The following is a 15,791-nucleotide window of genomic DNA, read 5'->3' as shown; positions in this document are numbered from 1 at the left end:
AAGTGGGGAGTAGAACAGAGATGGTGAAACCAAACAAGATGCTATGACTATCAGTAGTTAGCAATGTGCAAGAGAAATTCAGTAAGACAGAACATGATTGGTCATAAACCTTTCCACATTTGTATGAATTGGATGAAAATCCACATGTAAACGCCTCAGTGCGGTTGTTAAAATGACTCATATTTGACTAGAGATATTGTGTGGTCGCTACAGGTGTATAGCGGGCGGGTAACATCAACTCAGGGGGGATGTCATGGAAAGTCAATCAGACTGCAAGTAAACGTCGAGCTGATAACAGTATGAGAGAACGAAATGCTGAGGCATTTGATGATGCGTGGGGTCTGGGTGAAAAATACGAGTCGCTGAGACAATAAGTGAAACACGTATGCACTAATGAGTGCTATCAGTATCGTACGGTTGTATTACTAAGTGCGCTTCCAAACAAGCAACCTCGGTTATGGTTTACTTCGTCTTCATAGCGGCATTACAGAGTGACATCGCTATTATGTTATGCATCATACCTTTTCAATAATAATATTTGTTATTTAACATCTCAAAACCACCATATGGTTGCGAGAGACGCTGTAGTGAAGGGCTCGGAAAACTTTGATCATCTGGAGTTCTTTAGCGGAGATCTGGATCTCAGTACACGGGCTTCAAACACTTTTACCTCAATCGAAAACGCAGCTGCCGCGGCCGTGATTCGATCCCGCGACCTGCGTGTGAGCACCGCTAGACCGGCCACCATGTCAGGTGCATCCTTCCGTTTTAAGCACCCGTGGCATAAAACGGACGCCACTACAAGTGAATGCGGTGCACATGCTCTTTTCGGTGTTTCCTATGCAGTCTTTGTAGGTTTTCAGTTGCTGCTTCATAGATTTTCAGTGCATCAATAACTAGGATATCGTGACGAGCTGTTATTTTGTTTGTTTAAAGTGTGAGCTGCATGGATGGGGAATGGCCTGTAAGACCATTAGAATGGCGGAGCTATGGTGCAAAATCACACAGACAGCAAAGTTTACTTGACGATGCAGTTTTCCCAGATTATTTGATAGGTTTTGAACGTTGCGGGTTCAACTTAGGACATGCCAAGCTTGAAGTACGGAACGACCGCAGTTTCTGTCAATTGATTTTCTATGGCTTCAGGGACGGCTTTCAGCTCTGCCTTAGAAGTGTACCGAGTACTCAAAATCGTTAAGCACTTTTTCCAAACGCACAATGGACAATTCATTTCGCTTTTTTTTCATGTTACTTGCCGGGAAAGAACACATCCCAGCTGCTTGCTATCCGAACTCAGAGTTACGTTTCATACTTATTGCACAAGGGGCCTACAATGCTGTCCCTTGTAAGGATGAAGACATGGTTCTGAAGTGTCTGTAATATTTCATTTAAAGGACAGTCATTAGAGCCACTGTAAGAGTCTGTAAGAGTTCATTTGCTCAAAGTCCCAACTTCGATTAGCTTTGGTTCATTTAACATTGCGTTTCTGGCGAGGAGGAAAGAGCAACAGTCGCTGTGTCGCGTAGCATGACAAGACGGATGACACAGCTCCGTGTTTCTTGTTGAAGTGAGACACATATTTTTCAAAGATTCTCCCTTGGACTAAAGAGCACTGCGTGTGTGCAAGCTTTTACTCGGCTACTTAAAAGCACCGTCATAAAACAAAGGCGAAGGACCTATTTCAGCTGAATCCAAGATATGAAATAAAACCAGCATGCACTACGGCTTGTATGAATCGATAACCTTCGATTTGAACAGGCGGCTTGTGCTTTAGAGCCAAAAGCTCTGTGCGTACACAGTGGACACAGCAGATTCCAGTAGCTCCTAACAATGAATTATCTGCACATACTGGTGGGTGTCGTCTGCTTTGTTTCGTACTTATATCAGTTCTTCACCCTACTTACCTACTATCTCGAGTTCAACTTCAGCGTCACCATGGACGAACGTCAGAGGAGTGACCATATCATCTTTCCCGGGGTCACAGTATGCGTGGATGGTTGGTGAGTATATGGCAAATAGTATTGCGCTGGGTGACCGGGCTCGTATGCATCGCGGAGAGTCTGTTCCACCATGACGTGAACAAAGTGCTAGGAAAGCGCAACGTTCTTACCGCTCTCCATGTTTACGCGTTCAAAGAACGTTCGGCACTCATAGGCTGAAACGCGATTCTTGCTCGGCTGCGGCTGCCGAGCAAGAATCTCTGCTGCCCTGGTCGGATTTTGATGGATGCCGAATGCTAGAGGCTCGTGAACATCACGATGTTGGTGCACGTGAAAAAAGAGCAGATGTTAGAAATTTTCGGAGCCTCCACTACAGCATGCCTTACAATCATAACATGGTTTAGGGATGTAAAACCCGATTTATTACTATATTACATCATATTTGTTATAACGGCGGCTATGGGTGATTACTCGTTATAACCGGATCATGCCACTGCAAATCTGCAAGCTAAATGATTTGTTGGCTCGAAATCACACCGGTATGAAAGCAGCTATAGAAGCTGGAAGTGAAAGTATATGCATGCGTTATTTGGCACCAAATTGTCATGTTTCAGTAAAGGACGAGGTATTTCTGCCTTCTTCAGACGACCCTGCCATCGGCTCACGTTACTGAATGAAATCGTTTCCTACTCCTCCCCAATCCTTGCGTGCTGTGGCTATGCCAGAGCTTGTATGCGCAGTAAACGTCGGGAAATGAATGTAACCACTACTCAATAACTGAAGCATGATGTATACGATGGTATAGTTGATACTCGGTAGTAAAAAGCCCCACGAGATAGTGTGTAGAAAGGGGAGATGAATGACCGAGACAAGTGCTGGCTGCCGATTACATATATATGACTTAGTTCTTTCCCTTTTTCCACTTGGTTGTCTTACACAGGCTGAGCGCCGAGAAGCTGTGCAAGTACACGCCAGAAAAGTGCAATAAGCATGACATGGTGAGTTCACCTCAACCACTTAAACTAAATGATTTGCATAGGTGCGTTACCGCTATGTATGCGCCTTTGTACGCTGCATGACATGCGAAGCCATGCTGGCTTCGTGTGATGGCTCATGGATGCCGCACAGTGTATTTGTAGCATCTGCATTTTGCATGAATAGATGGAGGAAACATGTGCTGTACTTGTTCATGTATCGTATATGGAGTATGTTAGTTTTGCTTATTTCATTCCTCTTGCCACATTACTTCCCGATGGCGGACGTTAGTTTTTTTTCAAGTCTGTGCGAAATAGTAGAAACCTCTGGGTATGTATGTATGTATGTATGTATGTATGTATGTATGTATGTATGTATGTATGTATGTATGTATGTATGTATGTATGTATGTATGTATGTATGTATGTATGTATGTATGTATGTATGTATGTATGTATGTATGTATGTATGTATGTATGTATGTATGTATGTATGTATGTATGTATGTATGTATGTATGTATGTATGTATGACATTTGTTAACGTTTACATCCACCGGGTTTCGCTTATGAAAATTTGGTGAATCGGCATTGTATATCTTTATTGACTGTATCTATGAATGTTGAACCCAGATATACGCTCCCGGTCTCTACCTTCCCCAAGCGAATCCAGAGATGCGCAAGAACGCGTCCTTCCTCGTGCAGGAGCTCTTCACCTGCGTCATCAGTTCAGGGAGTCAACGCTGTGCCACATTTAACTGCACTGACAGGTGTCGGCGTTATTCGTATGACTGTACATATTCTCGTTTGCGTTGACAGCATTCGTAAGAGCACCGCAAATGTACAGCGTTTACTTCAGGCGCAAACTATTTGCGCTTTGCACTCGATATACTGGTGGTACAACTGTAAAGTGTTTGCTGCAGTCAATGAGATCTTGCAGCAGAAGTGTTCGCTTCGAAGCAGCGGTGAGGCGCCTAAGCTAAAACACTCTCCGGACATTTAAAGCATTGGTTTCCGGGATTTGTTGCGTTAGCAGGACTAAAAGATTGCCAATGATTACGATACTCACTTATAAGAAACGGGCGCACAGCTGAACGCTTTTCATTTGGCGATATATCGACGGAAAGAATTTGAGGGAGACGGGTAGCTGAAGGGGTGGTCGAAAATTATCAGAACTCGCTGTCAAGTGCACGTGACAGCGGCCGAGGAACTTTGACCCACCAGTTACAGTTTCGTCACCATGGGCTCTTCGACCTAATAAACCTTACGTTGGAGGCCCACGGGATGGCTTCGTGCTCTCCCACAATAGAGTACCTATTACTCCTAATCGTTACCCACTTTTTCTATACACACACCATGTTCTGTTGAATTGTAGTTGATGTTAACTGTTCGTGAGAATACATTTCTCAAAACACAGCTACCTTTCTATCTTAATAAGCCGTTGAGGTTGTTTATTTCCGTATGATAGATGTATATGCTATTTTCGCCGTAGGATCTGGGACGGCTTTCTGCACTGCCCTGGTGGAGTTCCATGTACTATAAATTGTTAATCCATTTTTCTAAACACACGGTCTTATTATTGTATGCGTTTATTATTCTACCTTTTCTTGAGTGTTTCATTTTTATTTACCTTGCTTTGCACCTACTGCAGTTAAAGACAACCCTTTATATGACTTTACACTGAATTTTTATCTTAGTGTTTTCGTTCTTTAAGAAAAGCTTTTTTGTTTCTTTTTTGTTTTAACAACGCAAATTGCAGAGAAAAAAAAATCTCGCTCAGTGGCTCAAAACGCGAAAGTCAAAATTTAGGACTACAGCTAAATCTACAAATCCTACGCCACTTTAAGAGGTTGCAATATATATACAATATTTAATGTTTCATTTTTTTATCAGAAAAAAAAAGGCGGTGAGGAGTAAAGACTTGCGAGCCTGACAAGAGTAGGCGCGTCCACTTACACTTCAGACAGCGTTTGGCAATCTTCATGTCGACGTAGGCTGATTTTGATATTGCATTGAAATTATTCAAAAAGCAAACAAAGAAATATTTATTCGAACCTGATTTGTGTTTAGTTTTAAATTTGTATTTTGTACCAGCTTGTGTTTTGTATAGTCATTTGTATCCTGTCACCGCTGCATGCTTAACAGCAGCATTTTGTTACACTTGCAATTGCGGCTCACTTTGCAATTACGTGCTTGCGTTTTCTGATTTTAGACTCTACAAGGGAGCCGAGGCCTTCGTCAGGCATTCCAGCCTTTGGCTCCGGCTTTCCATTTTCGTATGAAAGGAAATAAACTTCATATCACAATGAAACACAAGGCGTAATATACTGAAACAAAAAAAAATCATTTTAAACTGAATAGAGGCGATATACGCACACGTATTATTTACATATTTATATACAGTTTAGAATTTATCTAAAGATCACCAAATTAGGATCCAAAATGTATGAATTTAACTAATAAACACATAATGACATTTGACCTCCCGATTCCGAGATGAGATTAACGAGGGAGGTGGCTACACCCTGGCAAGGACGTCGATGAAGTACTTTCGATTCGTCCACCCATTGTTCGCTCGCTTACAGTGATGGATGAGTGACGACGTTCAACTATAGGCTATGGCAATACTCTTCTAACTCGACCAAAGAAAGGGTGCCTAAAAGCTGTACTTTAGAAAAAAAGAAGTCGATTTAATAAAAATTTTTTTCGATATATAGAAATAACTGATAATGTGATGTAATACACTTACCTGATGGGACCCACCCTTCTCCCTAAGGTTTAAGTTAGTAACCGGTCGGCCATACTGAATTGCGCGCAGATAGCGCAAAAAGAAATGCTATGAACATTTGATATCACCTTAGTGGCAGCGCACGCACGTAACTAGTTTGAGAGACATTGAGCGTAGGTTGGAGTTGGTGTAATGATCTTTTCGTAGTGCACCTTGTGGGTGTCGGGTGTTCAGCGGGGTCACGCATGCGGTTGCAATACGCTCGGCTCACTGACATGAGCTTATCATTGCTCCCCCCCCCCCCCTCTTCAACTGCTTTCCATCAGAATCAGCAGCACCTACTACCGGGTGCCGTCGCAGCAGTGCTACACTTTCGATGTGAACGCCATACCAGGACACGAGCACCCTTTCAAGGACTGTCCGAACCAGTGGGAGTGGGGTGAGTTGAACGAGCCGCGGTGTTGAGTGATCGTAAATACTTGACAACTATAGGCCGAAGATCACGCCACTTAAGCGTGGCCAAGGTGGTCACACCTCGATGGAGGAAATGTTTTAGAAGCCACTGTCCTTAAACTCAGATGTATATTAACGATCCCCAGGGGGTCGAAAGTGAAATTACGAATACCGCACACACAGTCTGCATCGGAACTCTAGAAGGTGGAGCGATGGTAAACATACGGTATATGAGCACATACTTTTCTCTTCAAGATTGTTTCGTTCGCCCGCGTTTTGAAAGAACTATAGTTATTGCTTGCTGATATTGTCCGTCCACTTTGTAAAGTAGCGAGTAAACACGTTGACAATCTGTTCACTCCGTAGAGCTGGAGATGCATTACAAGTTTTCGAAACGTGACACGATGCTGCTACTGCCTCGCTGGTTCTACCCGCTGTTCGTGCATCAGACTGGGCTGTGCCCTCCCGATCAGCTCTCTGCCGTGCAACTGCTTCCCGGAAAGACAATCCAAGTTACCGTCAAGCAGGTGAGCGGAATATCGGGCTTATGTTGCACAATCAGATAACACAGGCGCGCGGGCTCCGGGTTGGCGTAGTTAGGTGGTTTAAGAACAGCTCCCAACAACAATTTAGTATACACATGAAAAAAAAAAGTGGTGATCCCTCTCTTTAGGAATCGGTATAACACGGAAGTGAAACGTGACCTCGCACAGAGGTAGTTGAGCAGTCACTGTGCATGGTTTCGCCACAAGGGCGATGAAATGAATGCTGCAGTAACGAGTTTGCAATTTCACGCGAAGAACGGCAAGTAGCCCGAAACTTTCGGGGCACATCCCTAGCAGAACGCGCGCACGAAATGAGCGTACACAGGACGAGCGCGGACAAACAACTGTCACAGTTCTTACTTCGTATGTGAGCAGCGCGCTGTTTTCGCAAATGCGGCCGCGGCAGCGAGCGAATTGTTGTTGGTGCTCTCTTTAACCACTGTAACTTCAAAGAAATTTTGCGGTAGAAGCACAACGGGTACAAAATGCCCGAATCCCGAGATTAGCGTGTGCGCGAGTCAGCCACCACGCTAGAGAACATCTACGCGCACTTTGACCACACCATGTGAAGGAGCGCGCACACAGCGACGCGCGGGGTGGCGTGGCACGACGACCTTTAAAGGGGCACTGCAACACTTTTTGAGCATGGTCAAAAAACGCTGCCGATCGGTAGTAAAGGTTCCAGGCAACACGCGTGCTAAATAATAGAGCGCAGCACGCGGGCCTAGAATTCACAATACATTATCAAAGCCAGCTCTAAACGGCTTTCTTTTCTCTCGACAAATGATGTAAGACGCTCAAAAATCACCTTTAGAAAGCCCATCTAACCGCCATTGGCTGATTTGAACATGGCGCGCTCGGTCGTTACAGATATAGTCGCGGGAGGCCGTGACCGGTGCACGCGTGTGCGCGCGATCACACTGGAAAATTGACAGCATATACACCGACTGAATGATGATGAGTGCCGGGGACGAAGCGTCCGTCAGTCCGTTTGCGCTTCCGTCCGTCTGTGTGTCCTTCCATGCGTCCGTCTGCCCGTCCGGACGTGCGTGTCTTCATCTGTATACCTGTTCATCCATCCGTCTGTGCGTCCGTCCATGCGTTCATACGTCCATCTGTGCGTTCATTTGTTCGGCCATGCATCTGTCTGTCTGTCCGTCCGTCTCCGTGTCCGTCTGGTTGTATGTCTGTCCGTCCATGCGTAAGTCCGGGCGCCTATTTAGTGAACACTCGAAGTACCGCCATCTCGCATCTTTTCATCATATATTCATCATATAAAAGTACCGTCATCCAGCGGACGTTCTAAGGACTAAACGAGATATGGCTACCTACTACTACTACTACTACTACTACTACTACTACTACTACTACTACTACTACTACTACTACATACATACATCGGGGACACACGACCCATGGCATAAGGAACATTGCCCCTAAAAGCTGTACATTCAAAGAAAAAAAAGTGCTCAAGGTCATGAGGCGAGCCTGACGTTATTTCTTTTTTTTTGCCCCTGCCATCCCTCCCTGCTTAGCTTCCAGCGCTTTCGTCGAGACTAGAGAAGAGAGAATGCAATTGCAGCATGCGACAAATCTTTATAACTCCCCTCGCACTGAACGGATAATTAAAATTTTTGCGGCGTTGAATTTCCGAGACAATAAGCTTTTAAGAAAATTAATTCCATGGTTACATGAAAAAACTATTTCCGGACCCCCTTAAGGCCTGACCACACGCACACGTTTCAGCGCGTCAGCGCCTAGAATTTTGACGATGCACCGCGCCCTCTCCGGAGACTATGGAGAGAGCGGGTGCGCAGCTTCGCGTACCCACACGTATTCGTCCTCTTTCGAGAAAGGGTTCTGCGCCGCGTCAGAAAGTCCCACGCTGACGCGCTGCAATGGGTGCGTTTGGTTAGGCCTTTAGATCACGCGTGCCCAACACGCGCTCGTCGTGCCATCTCACAGCTGATTACTAAAGCGCGCTAAAGTTTCCGAGCTCTGAGGACTGCCAGCGCTATATGGTGTATATAAATGACTCGCCGGTAACGTTTTGGACAAGGGTTGCTCTGTGGTGTAGTGGTTAGCGCCGCGAGCTCAGGAGTGCGAGGTCACTGGTTCCCCACCACGCTGCAGAACATTTCCTTCTCGTTTTTCTTTGGAATCTGTTAGTAAATATTTTGCAACTTCTGTGACGGGAATAAATTCCGGAGCCGTGGTAGACCTAGGCATATCCGTTTAGAAACCTATCACGTTTAGAAAAGAACAGCGCGAAAAAGATGTGCCACGTTCGTTTATGAAATATGCATCGATTTATACGCTCCCGATTGTCTACCCCATTGGAATTCGTCTATATATCAAAGAAAGAGAAAACAAAGGAACTGATTATTACATAAGTTTCATTTTGCATTTTGTGTTGTAATTTGCACTCTTTTCTATAAGTACACAGAGGAGCCATGTCCGTTCTTGCAAGGTTTAGCAGCAAATGATTGTTAACATGAGGTTGATGCAAAAAAAAAAAAAAACTTTATTCGCTCAAGCTTAACAAGTGACTTGGCGACCGCAAGTGTTCATAGTTGAGAACGGCGCTGAAACACGATACACAACACGAAGAAAAACACATGGACGGGCGTGGGTCCCGGCTTGTGTTTTTCTTCGTCTTGTGCATTGTGTTTCTGCGACGTTTTAAACTATGAACCCACACAAACTCGCCCAACTGTCAGTGCTACTGACCGGAAGTGCCGAATCAAGCGCAGCACCGTGTCGGACCAGGGAAAGTGAAGCGCCTTCTTCCATGAGCAAGCCCGTGCTCAGTTGTACTTGCAGCCAGAATCGACCAAAACTGCTGGAAATAAATATAGCTCGTGATGTTAAAGCATAGGTTTTTTTCAATGAAGCGTATGCCGTTTTAAACACGCCTATTTAGTTGCGATTCCTAGATTTGGGTCCTTATTCCTAATCTCACGCTATTCGGCTGATGACAAATACTGCATTTCTGCCGTCAGTAATAAACACCTCCTGTCTGAAGGATATACGAAAGTTACCTCGCGAATATTTATGAAAACTGATTAGTTGGGATATTGGCAACGTTATCGAAGTAACTGTTAAAACTAAGTTCAATGAAGACAATATCTTCATAGTCGCTGCAGCAGTGTTGTCGCAGTTTTGTGTAATTATTACATTTGTGATGCGCAACTGCAATCTCTGTGGCCCGTAGCCGTCTCCTTGCTTTTGTACGGCCCCACCGTAAGAGTCTAGTGGCTAAGGTACTCGGCTGCGGACCCGCAGGTCGTGGGATTGAATCCCGGCTGCCGCTGCTGCATTTTCGATGGAGGCGAAAATTGCTGAGGCCCATGTGCTCAGATTTGAGTGCACTTTAAAGAACCCCAGGTGGCCTAAATTTTCGGAGCCCCCCACTACGGGGTCTCACTTGTTAAACTCCACATACCAATCAATTTGCTTTTCTGCACTGACGAAAATACGCCTCAAAAACATTTGATGCAGCTACACACCTTCCGGCTTCCTGCTCCTTACAAGAGCATGTGCACCGATTACAAGTCGCAGGGATCCTTTCCGGAATTCCAAGGAATGCTAAACTACGACGTAAGTATCCTTGGCCATGCGAGGCTGATAGTTTACGCTTATGCAGTTTGATAAAAAAATTAATAAAAAACTTTCTTGAATCAAACTTTATCGCTTCGAACATGGTGTTTATTATTTTTGTTATTTGTTTTGTAAGGTTTGATTGTAATAATTGTTTCTTTCTTATTTATTAGTTTCAAGCAAACTCATTTCTTGCTTGTTCTTAGCGTCACGTAAAGAGAAAGTGCGACCACGTACTCCTTATGATGAATATATCTGTCTCCTGCAGGCCCAACAAATTATTAATTTCATTTACTAAACGAGTCTGTTTGCGGACTCGTTTAGCTTGGGCAGACCATTAACTGGTCTGCCCAAGCTTTTTTTTTTTGCCCTTTTGACGCCCAAAAATTTGGGCCTGAATCAATGCGCGAGCTTCTGAAGTTCACATTTGTATTTTAAAAAATTGTGGTAATACAAATAGAGTAATTAATGCAACTACTCGACGCAGTTCTGTTAATTCATGGTGCCTACGTCTTACAAAAGCAAGTGAGCTAATTTCATGTTTTTCCTAAAATTTAAAGGAAGCGTTTAGTCACTGCGCGCGAACTTTTCTCGTTGATAAAGCGGCATTAATCAGCTTGCTTAAGAAGAATCGAAGAAAACGAAACGTTTCGTACGTAATGTCTTGACTTTGGCTTTTCTTACATTGTAAATCCGTCACTACGACATCGATTCACACATAACGTACTTAATAGTGGAATAGAATCAGCACAAAATGTGCACTGCCGTCGTAACGGGCTGTTTACCAATACCTCACATTCGCCTCCGCAACCACTTTAGAATAGAATTTTCTGTTAATTACACTTATTCGAAACAGTGACTCCCAAGTGATTTTATTAGGTACGATAGGTCAGAAAAAGAATTACCCCTCCTTCCAGACTCACTGGCCAAAATTATAGTAAAACAACCTCAATGGGCGCAATATTATCTGTTACAGCTTACTGCATTGTGCTCCAACAGGTTTACGTCGTCACAGACTCGCTGGAATTTATAGTCGATCTATTATTACCCATAAAGATTAGACCATGTTGAACTTGTTAGGGCTCACACATTGGTCTCCACTCATTCCGATACGTATCTGTACGCCAGAGCAAGCTTCATGGGCCCCATGGTAGTCGCATCATTAGGAATCGCCACTCGTATGCCTATACGGCCATCCTGAGCTACCGACAGTTGCTAAGAGAAGCCACTGCGCTTAGCTATAGTAGCTATAGTTCTTGCAAATATTTTTTTGGAAACGGTGATGCTAGTTCGAGTGAGAGCGTAATAATCGTGATTTTTTTTCATATTCCTAGAGCTTCGAAAAAACGAGATACAAAAAGAAAACAATAAACGATTACACTAGATTATGCATGCTAAAATGGCTTAATGGGAATATACCGGATACAGTAAAAAGCTTCCCCATCAGGACCCTCACTTCAACTAAGCTAATGTTTCTCCAATGTACTCAGCTAAACCAAGCATATCACTGAAAAGTGCTTATGATAACAAAGTGAGCGAGGTCAAAACTGAACATCAAATGGATTCTACATTTGCGTATCGTATAAAAGTTGTATATATGTTACTATTACTTGACATATTGGATAATGTTAATAGGGATGACCTGTATTAGAGGACTAACCTCTCACACAACCTTCTGGTCATCTCAGCTATGCGTGCAAAAGTGCGGCATGGAGCTGGAAGTGACACACTGTGGCTGCGTTCAGGCTGTCTACGAGTTCACCGCCAGTTATCCGTTCCCAACGTGCAACTTCAGCAGGTCAGGTAAGCTTCCCCACCTTAGTCTTTCCATTTTCTATTTTCAGAGACATAAGCACTGAGTTCCCTTCTAAGTACTTCCGGTCGAGCCCCCCCCCTCCCCCCTTCTTATTTTCCGAATATTCATAAAAAAATTCGTCAGATCACTTACCATGGGAGTCAATGTTATGCGAAGCATGTCTAAGGGAGGTGACTGTGTTTTCATTTCGTTATTGAGTGCCATGTTATGAAACGACGCTAAATATATGTATAAGTGTTGCACGCACAGACATGTTGAAGAGCTGCGAATCATTATATAACCAACTGTTCGCACCTGTAGAACGACGCCAACACGAACTTAATTCTTAGCAACACCCTGCAGAAGCGATGAGGTCATATGAAGCGCTGGTGCTCCCTAGGCTGGTAGATCTTGATGCTGCTACATAAATGAAATTCAGCGCAGGGCACCAAACTACAATTGGCATTATTCCGATGTGATGTTGCATTAAAAGAGTACATATGTAATGTTTGTAAAATTGTATAGCCAGCACTGCAACCACAAATGACGTTTCACGAACATTAGGGCTTATTTGGAAAGTAATTTCAAGACCTATCGTGGCTCTGTGGTAGAATGCTTGAATGCCACGCTAATAGCTTGTGTTTGATTCTGGCTGGGACCCTGACGTTTATTCTTCGAACTCATCATGTCAACGCAGCCGATATGGGGCTTTTCTTAACACTCTCGCATTAACATATCCTGGGTGTGTTCTCGTCGTGCCTGGGTACATACTAAGTGTCAATGACCTGTGCCACATAACCGAATAGCAGTGACACATACCCGCGATCGGTTAAGTGCCACTGTTTTGTGGGAAGTGTTCAACTACGTACGTGACGGGATCGTGACATTATTCACCAGTGTCTTCACCAGCGCTTTATATTCGTCAAACCATCTTACCCCCCATACTAATTTTGGTTCACGCCAAGTCAAAAAAGGGGTGGACACTCGAGCATCGAGACGTAAGCGGATAGATAGATAGATAGAGAGATAGATAGATAGATAGATAGATAGATACGCAGGCCGACGCCAAAAGTGCTTGTCGTGCGCAAAGAATTGCTTCGCATTTATTATCTTCTGAAAATAAAGACTGCAGAATATCAATACTTCTGGTTTAAGTGAACAGTATATTGGACACACACGATATTGGAACATAAGTTTATTTAATATAAGCGCCAAATAATTGTCAAAGCGGACGCTTTTTATGTGAAATGCTGGGATTCTTGCAGCACTTGGCGGAGCAGATCTTAACCACAGGGTGATTCCGACGTGACCACTCAGACCCGCTTCGCCAGCGCTACACAACACAAAGTTAATCGAACGAATACGAAAGTGCACACAAACGTCCACGTGCGACTGATGCAACAGAGCCATGGAATAGGGCCGCCTAAAATATTTTTTCTCAAGGCGTGAATCCCACAGAAGCACCTTTAGTCCGTTTAGTCTCCATTTATCAACGCCCCATAGTCTTGTGATAAATGTTATTCGAAACACGTGCAATAATGGACTCCATGGAGATCGTCCATCAAACAGCTGTTGCAGAACGCACATCGCGTATGTAATAGTTAACATTCAGTTGCCACTGGAGTCCACTTGCGTAAACTTTCGTTTCACTTTTCCTTCACATAAACTCGGCTTTCAGATGCTAGCGCATGCCCGGATGCGTACGCGTGCGAGTTACGAAGAACATGAACCATAACTTTTTAAAGTATTCCGTCCGTAAAAAGCGCAATAATGAACAGCTGGCGCTTAGATAATATGTCAAGCCACTACTGTGGCTACGTGAACGACGTAACACGCATAAGAAAGTGTCTTTAAAAATGCGCAGAACGGGACTGACGGCGTAGAATTTGCTCAATGAATCGGCATGTTGACTATTTCATCAGACGTTAAAGTCTGGCTTAACTTATTGAATGATAAATAGTTTGAAATACTACACCTGAAGTGTTTTATGTTCTCTTTCTTTTTTCTTTAACGGTGCATGCAACTTTAAATGCAAAGAAGTGCACCATATTTGACCAGGTGCAATGAAACCTGCCTAAATACGCGTATAGATATTTAACAACTCATATATTATGGTAAAACTTCGCAAGGGTAATCATTGTTAGTCGTTCTTCGGGAAGCAAACTTGGAAGCCTTTGTGAACGTTCAAGTAAGGCAGAAGTTCAAATGAAGGTGATGTCTTGAAGAGATGAAAAATCATTTTATAGTTGTTGCTAGAAGTAGACAAAACGAAGTGTCAAAGTGTTGCATCAGTCACAGTCTTGTCGAATAATTTTTCGCGTTTTGGAAACTTGAACGCACGCTGATTTCATTATTCATTAGTTATACACTTCTTACATGATCACCTTTACTTATAAGTTATTCGCTTCTTGGTCAATCCCCTTGAGTGAGTGTGAGCCATGCATAAGTGCTATCATCATCTCCATCATCATCATTAATAGCATAAGGTGCTTGATGCAGGCCTCGTGTCCTTTGTACGCGGCAGTTCCGCCACTTCTCGCGTCTACTGACTCATGCTAAATGGACATTGAAACAGTGTTTGGTCGGGATTCACGTCATACACTTTGATGTATTCGGTACATTGCACAGTGAAAACAGCCAAGATGACACCGGAAGCTCGCATACAAGTTGTTTTACGCGGGCACCTCAAGCTAAACCAAGCCTGATTCTACTCTCTTGCAGAACAATGCAAAACTGCACTCACGGAGAACAACACTTACGACGTGTGTGGTCGGATCTGTGGCCTACCCTGCGAGTGAGTCGAACACTTTGCCCCTTAAGAAGACACGTCTTTATTCTTTACGGAACTAGTGCAGTGCACTTTTGTGAGGCACAACACTTTCTTCTTAAAAGGTTGAGCGCCATGTAAATTTCAATGTTTGACAATGGCAAATGGCTATCACAACATGGGTCAAAAGACACAGAAAACTTGTTTCATGTCGGAAAGATATCATGTGCTCTTTCTCACCTTCATGCAGAAAGAAATATATTGGAAAACCCAACCGATGTCTGAAAATTGACCGTGTATCGGCGTGCTTCTTTGCAAAAGTCACATGATAGTCTTCTGTCTGGAGTTACACTTGATTGAATTGGGCTAAGTTGAAAAGCTCTTTCTGGAGGTACCACATGATTTATGGGCGCCATCTGGCAGAAATGTCGGGAAACGAATGCTTGTGTAGAACGCAGAGCCACTGGTAGGTGGCAGCACCGTGTCCTCTTAGCGAAGCGTAGGAAAGACCTGCTTTTTCGTTCATAGCGACGCATTGTCAGCGCAGCGGAAGAAACACAATGATCTGTAGAATTACGTGTCTTATCAGTTTCTATTAAAAAACACGCTACCTCATACTTACGTTTTGATGACGCATCTCAGATATGAGCAATATTTGCTTTTTGACCGACAATGTTCACAAGTATGAATTCGGCCACCATATTAAGATGGCTGCAGGTGTTGAGTTGTGGATCAAGCTTTCTCCGAGTGGCTCAATCGTGCGACAGATAGGTAAGCAAATATATAAAAAGAAGAGCCAAAATTTCTGTGTCAAAGTATCCCATAAAGACTAGCGTCTTTAATAACAGATTTCGTAGGCATTTTACAATTATCAATATACATGAGCCGATAATCTTAATCAGCATTGCAGGATCTGTGCTGGTAAACTTTCATTTGATAACTGCATTGTCATCGTCACACTAATAATAGTAAGATCACCCTGGAGATTAT

At 43.6% G+C, this 15,791-nt stretch overlaps 1 protein-coding gene across 2 annotated transcripts in view; it reads left to right on the top strand.

Moving 5' to 3' along the window:
* The first annotated feature begins 1,544 nt into the window (after positions 1–1,544).
* LOC119185184 (uncharacterized) overlaps positions 1,545–15,791 on the top strand; it is a 42,489-nt gene continuing 28,242 nt past the window's right edge. Inside the window, exons 1-8 of one of the 2 annotated variants that reach the window (XM_075888334.1) lie at positions 1,545–2,000; positions 2,881–2,938; positions 3,547–3,683; positions 5,968–6,080; positions 6,461–6,621; positions 10,141–10,239; positions 11,928–12,042; positions 14,756–14,828. In XM_075888334.1, coding sequence (XP_075744449.1) covers positions 1,831–2,000; positions 2,881–2,938; positions 3,547–3,683; positions 5,968–6,080; positions 6,461–6,621; positions 10,141–10,239; positions 11,928–12,042; positions 14,756–14,828 — 926 coding nt within the window. In that variant the 5' untranslated portion in view covers positions 1,545–1,830. The remainder of the gene's footprint in view (positions 2,001–2,880; positions 2,939–3,546; positions 3,684–5,967; positions 6,081–6,460; positions 6,622–10,140; positions 10,240–11,927; positions 12,043–14,755; positions 14,829–15,791) is intronic. The other variant, XM_075888333.1, reaches the window with a different exon arrangement.

Source organism: Rhipicephalus microplus, chromosome 3 (genome assembly GCF_043290135.1).
Source record: "Rhipicephalus microplus isolate Deutch F79 chromosome 3, USDA_Rmic, whole genome shotgun sequence".
Classification (NCBI taxonomy): Eukaryota; Metazoa; Arthropoda; class Arachnida; order Ixodida; family Ixodidae; genus Rhipicephalus; species Rhipicephalus microplus.
The sequence above is the reverse complement of the archived record's forward strand: the minus strand, read 5'-3'. Positions and strand labels throughout refer to the sequence as shown.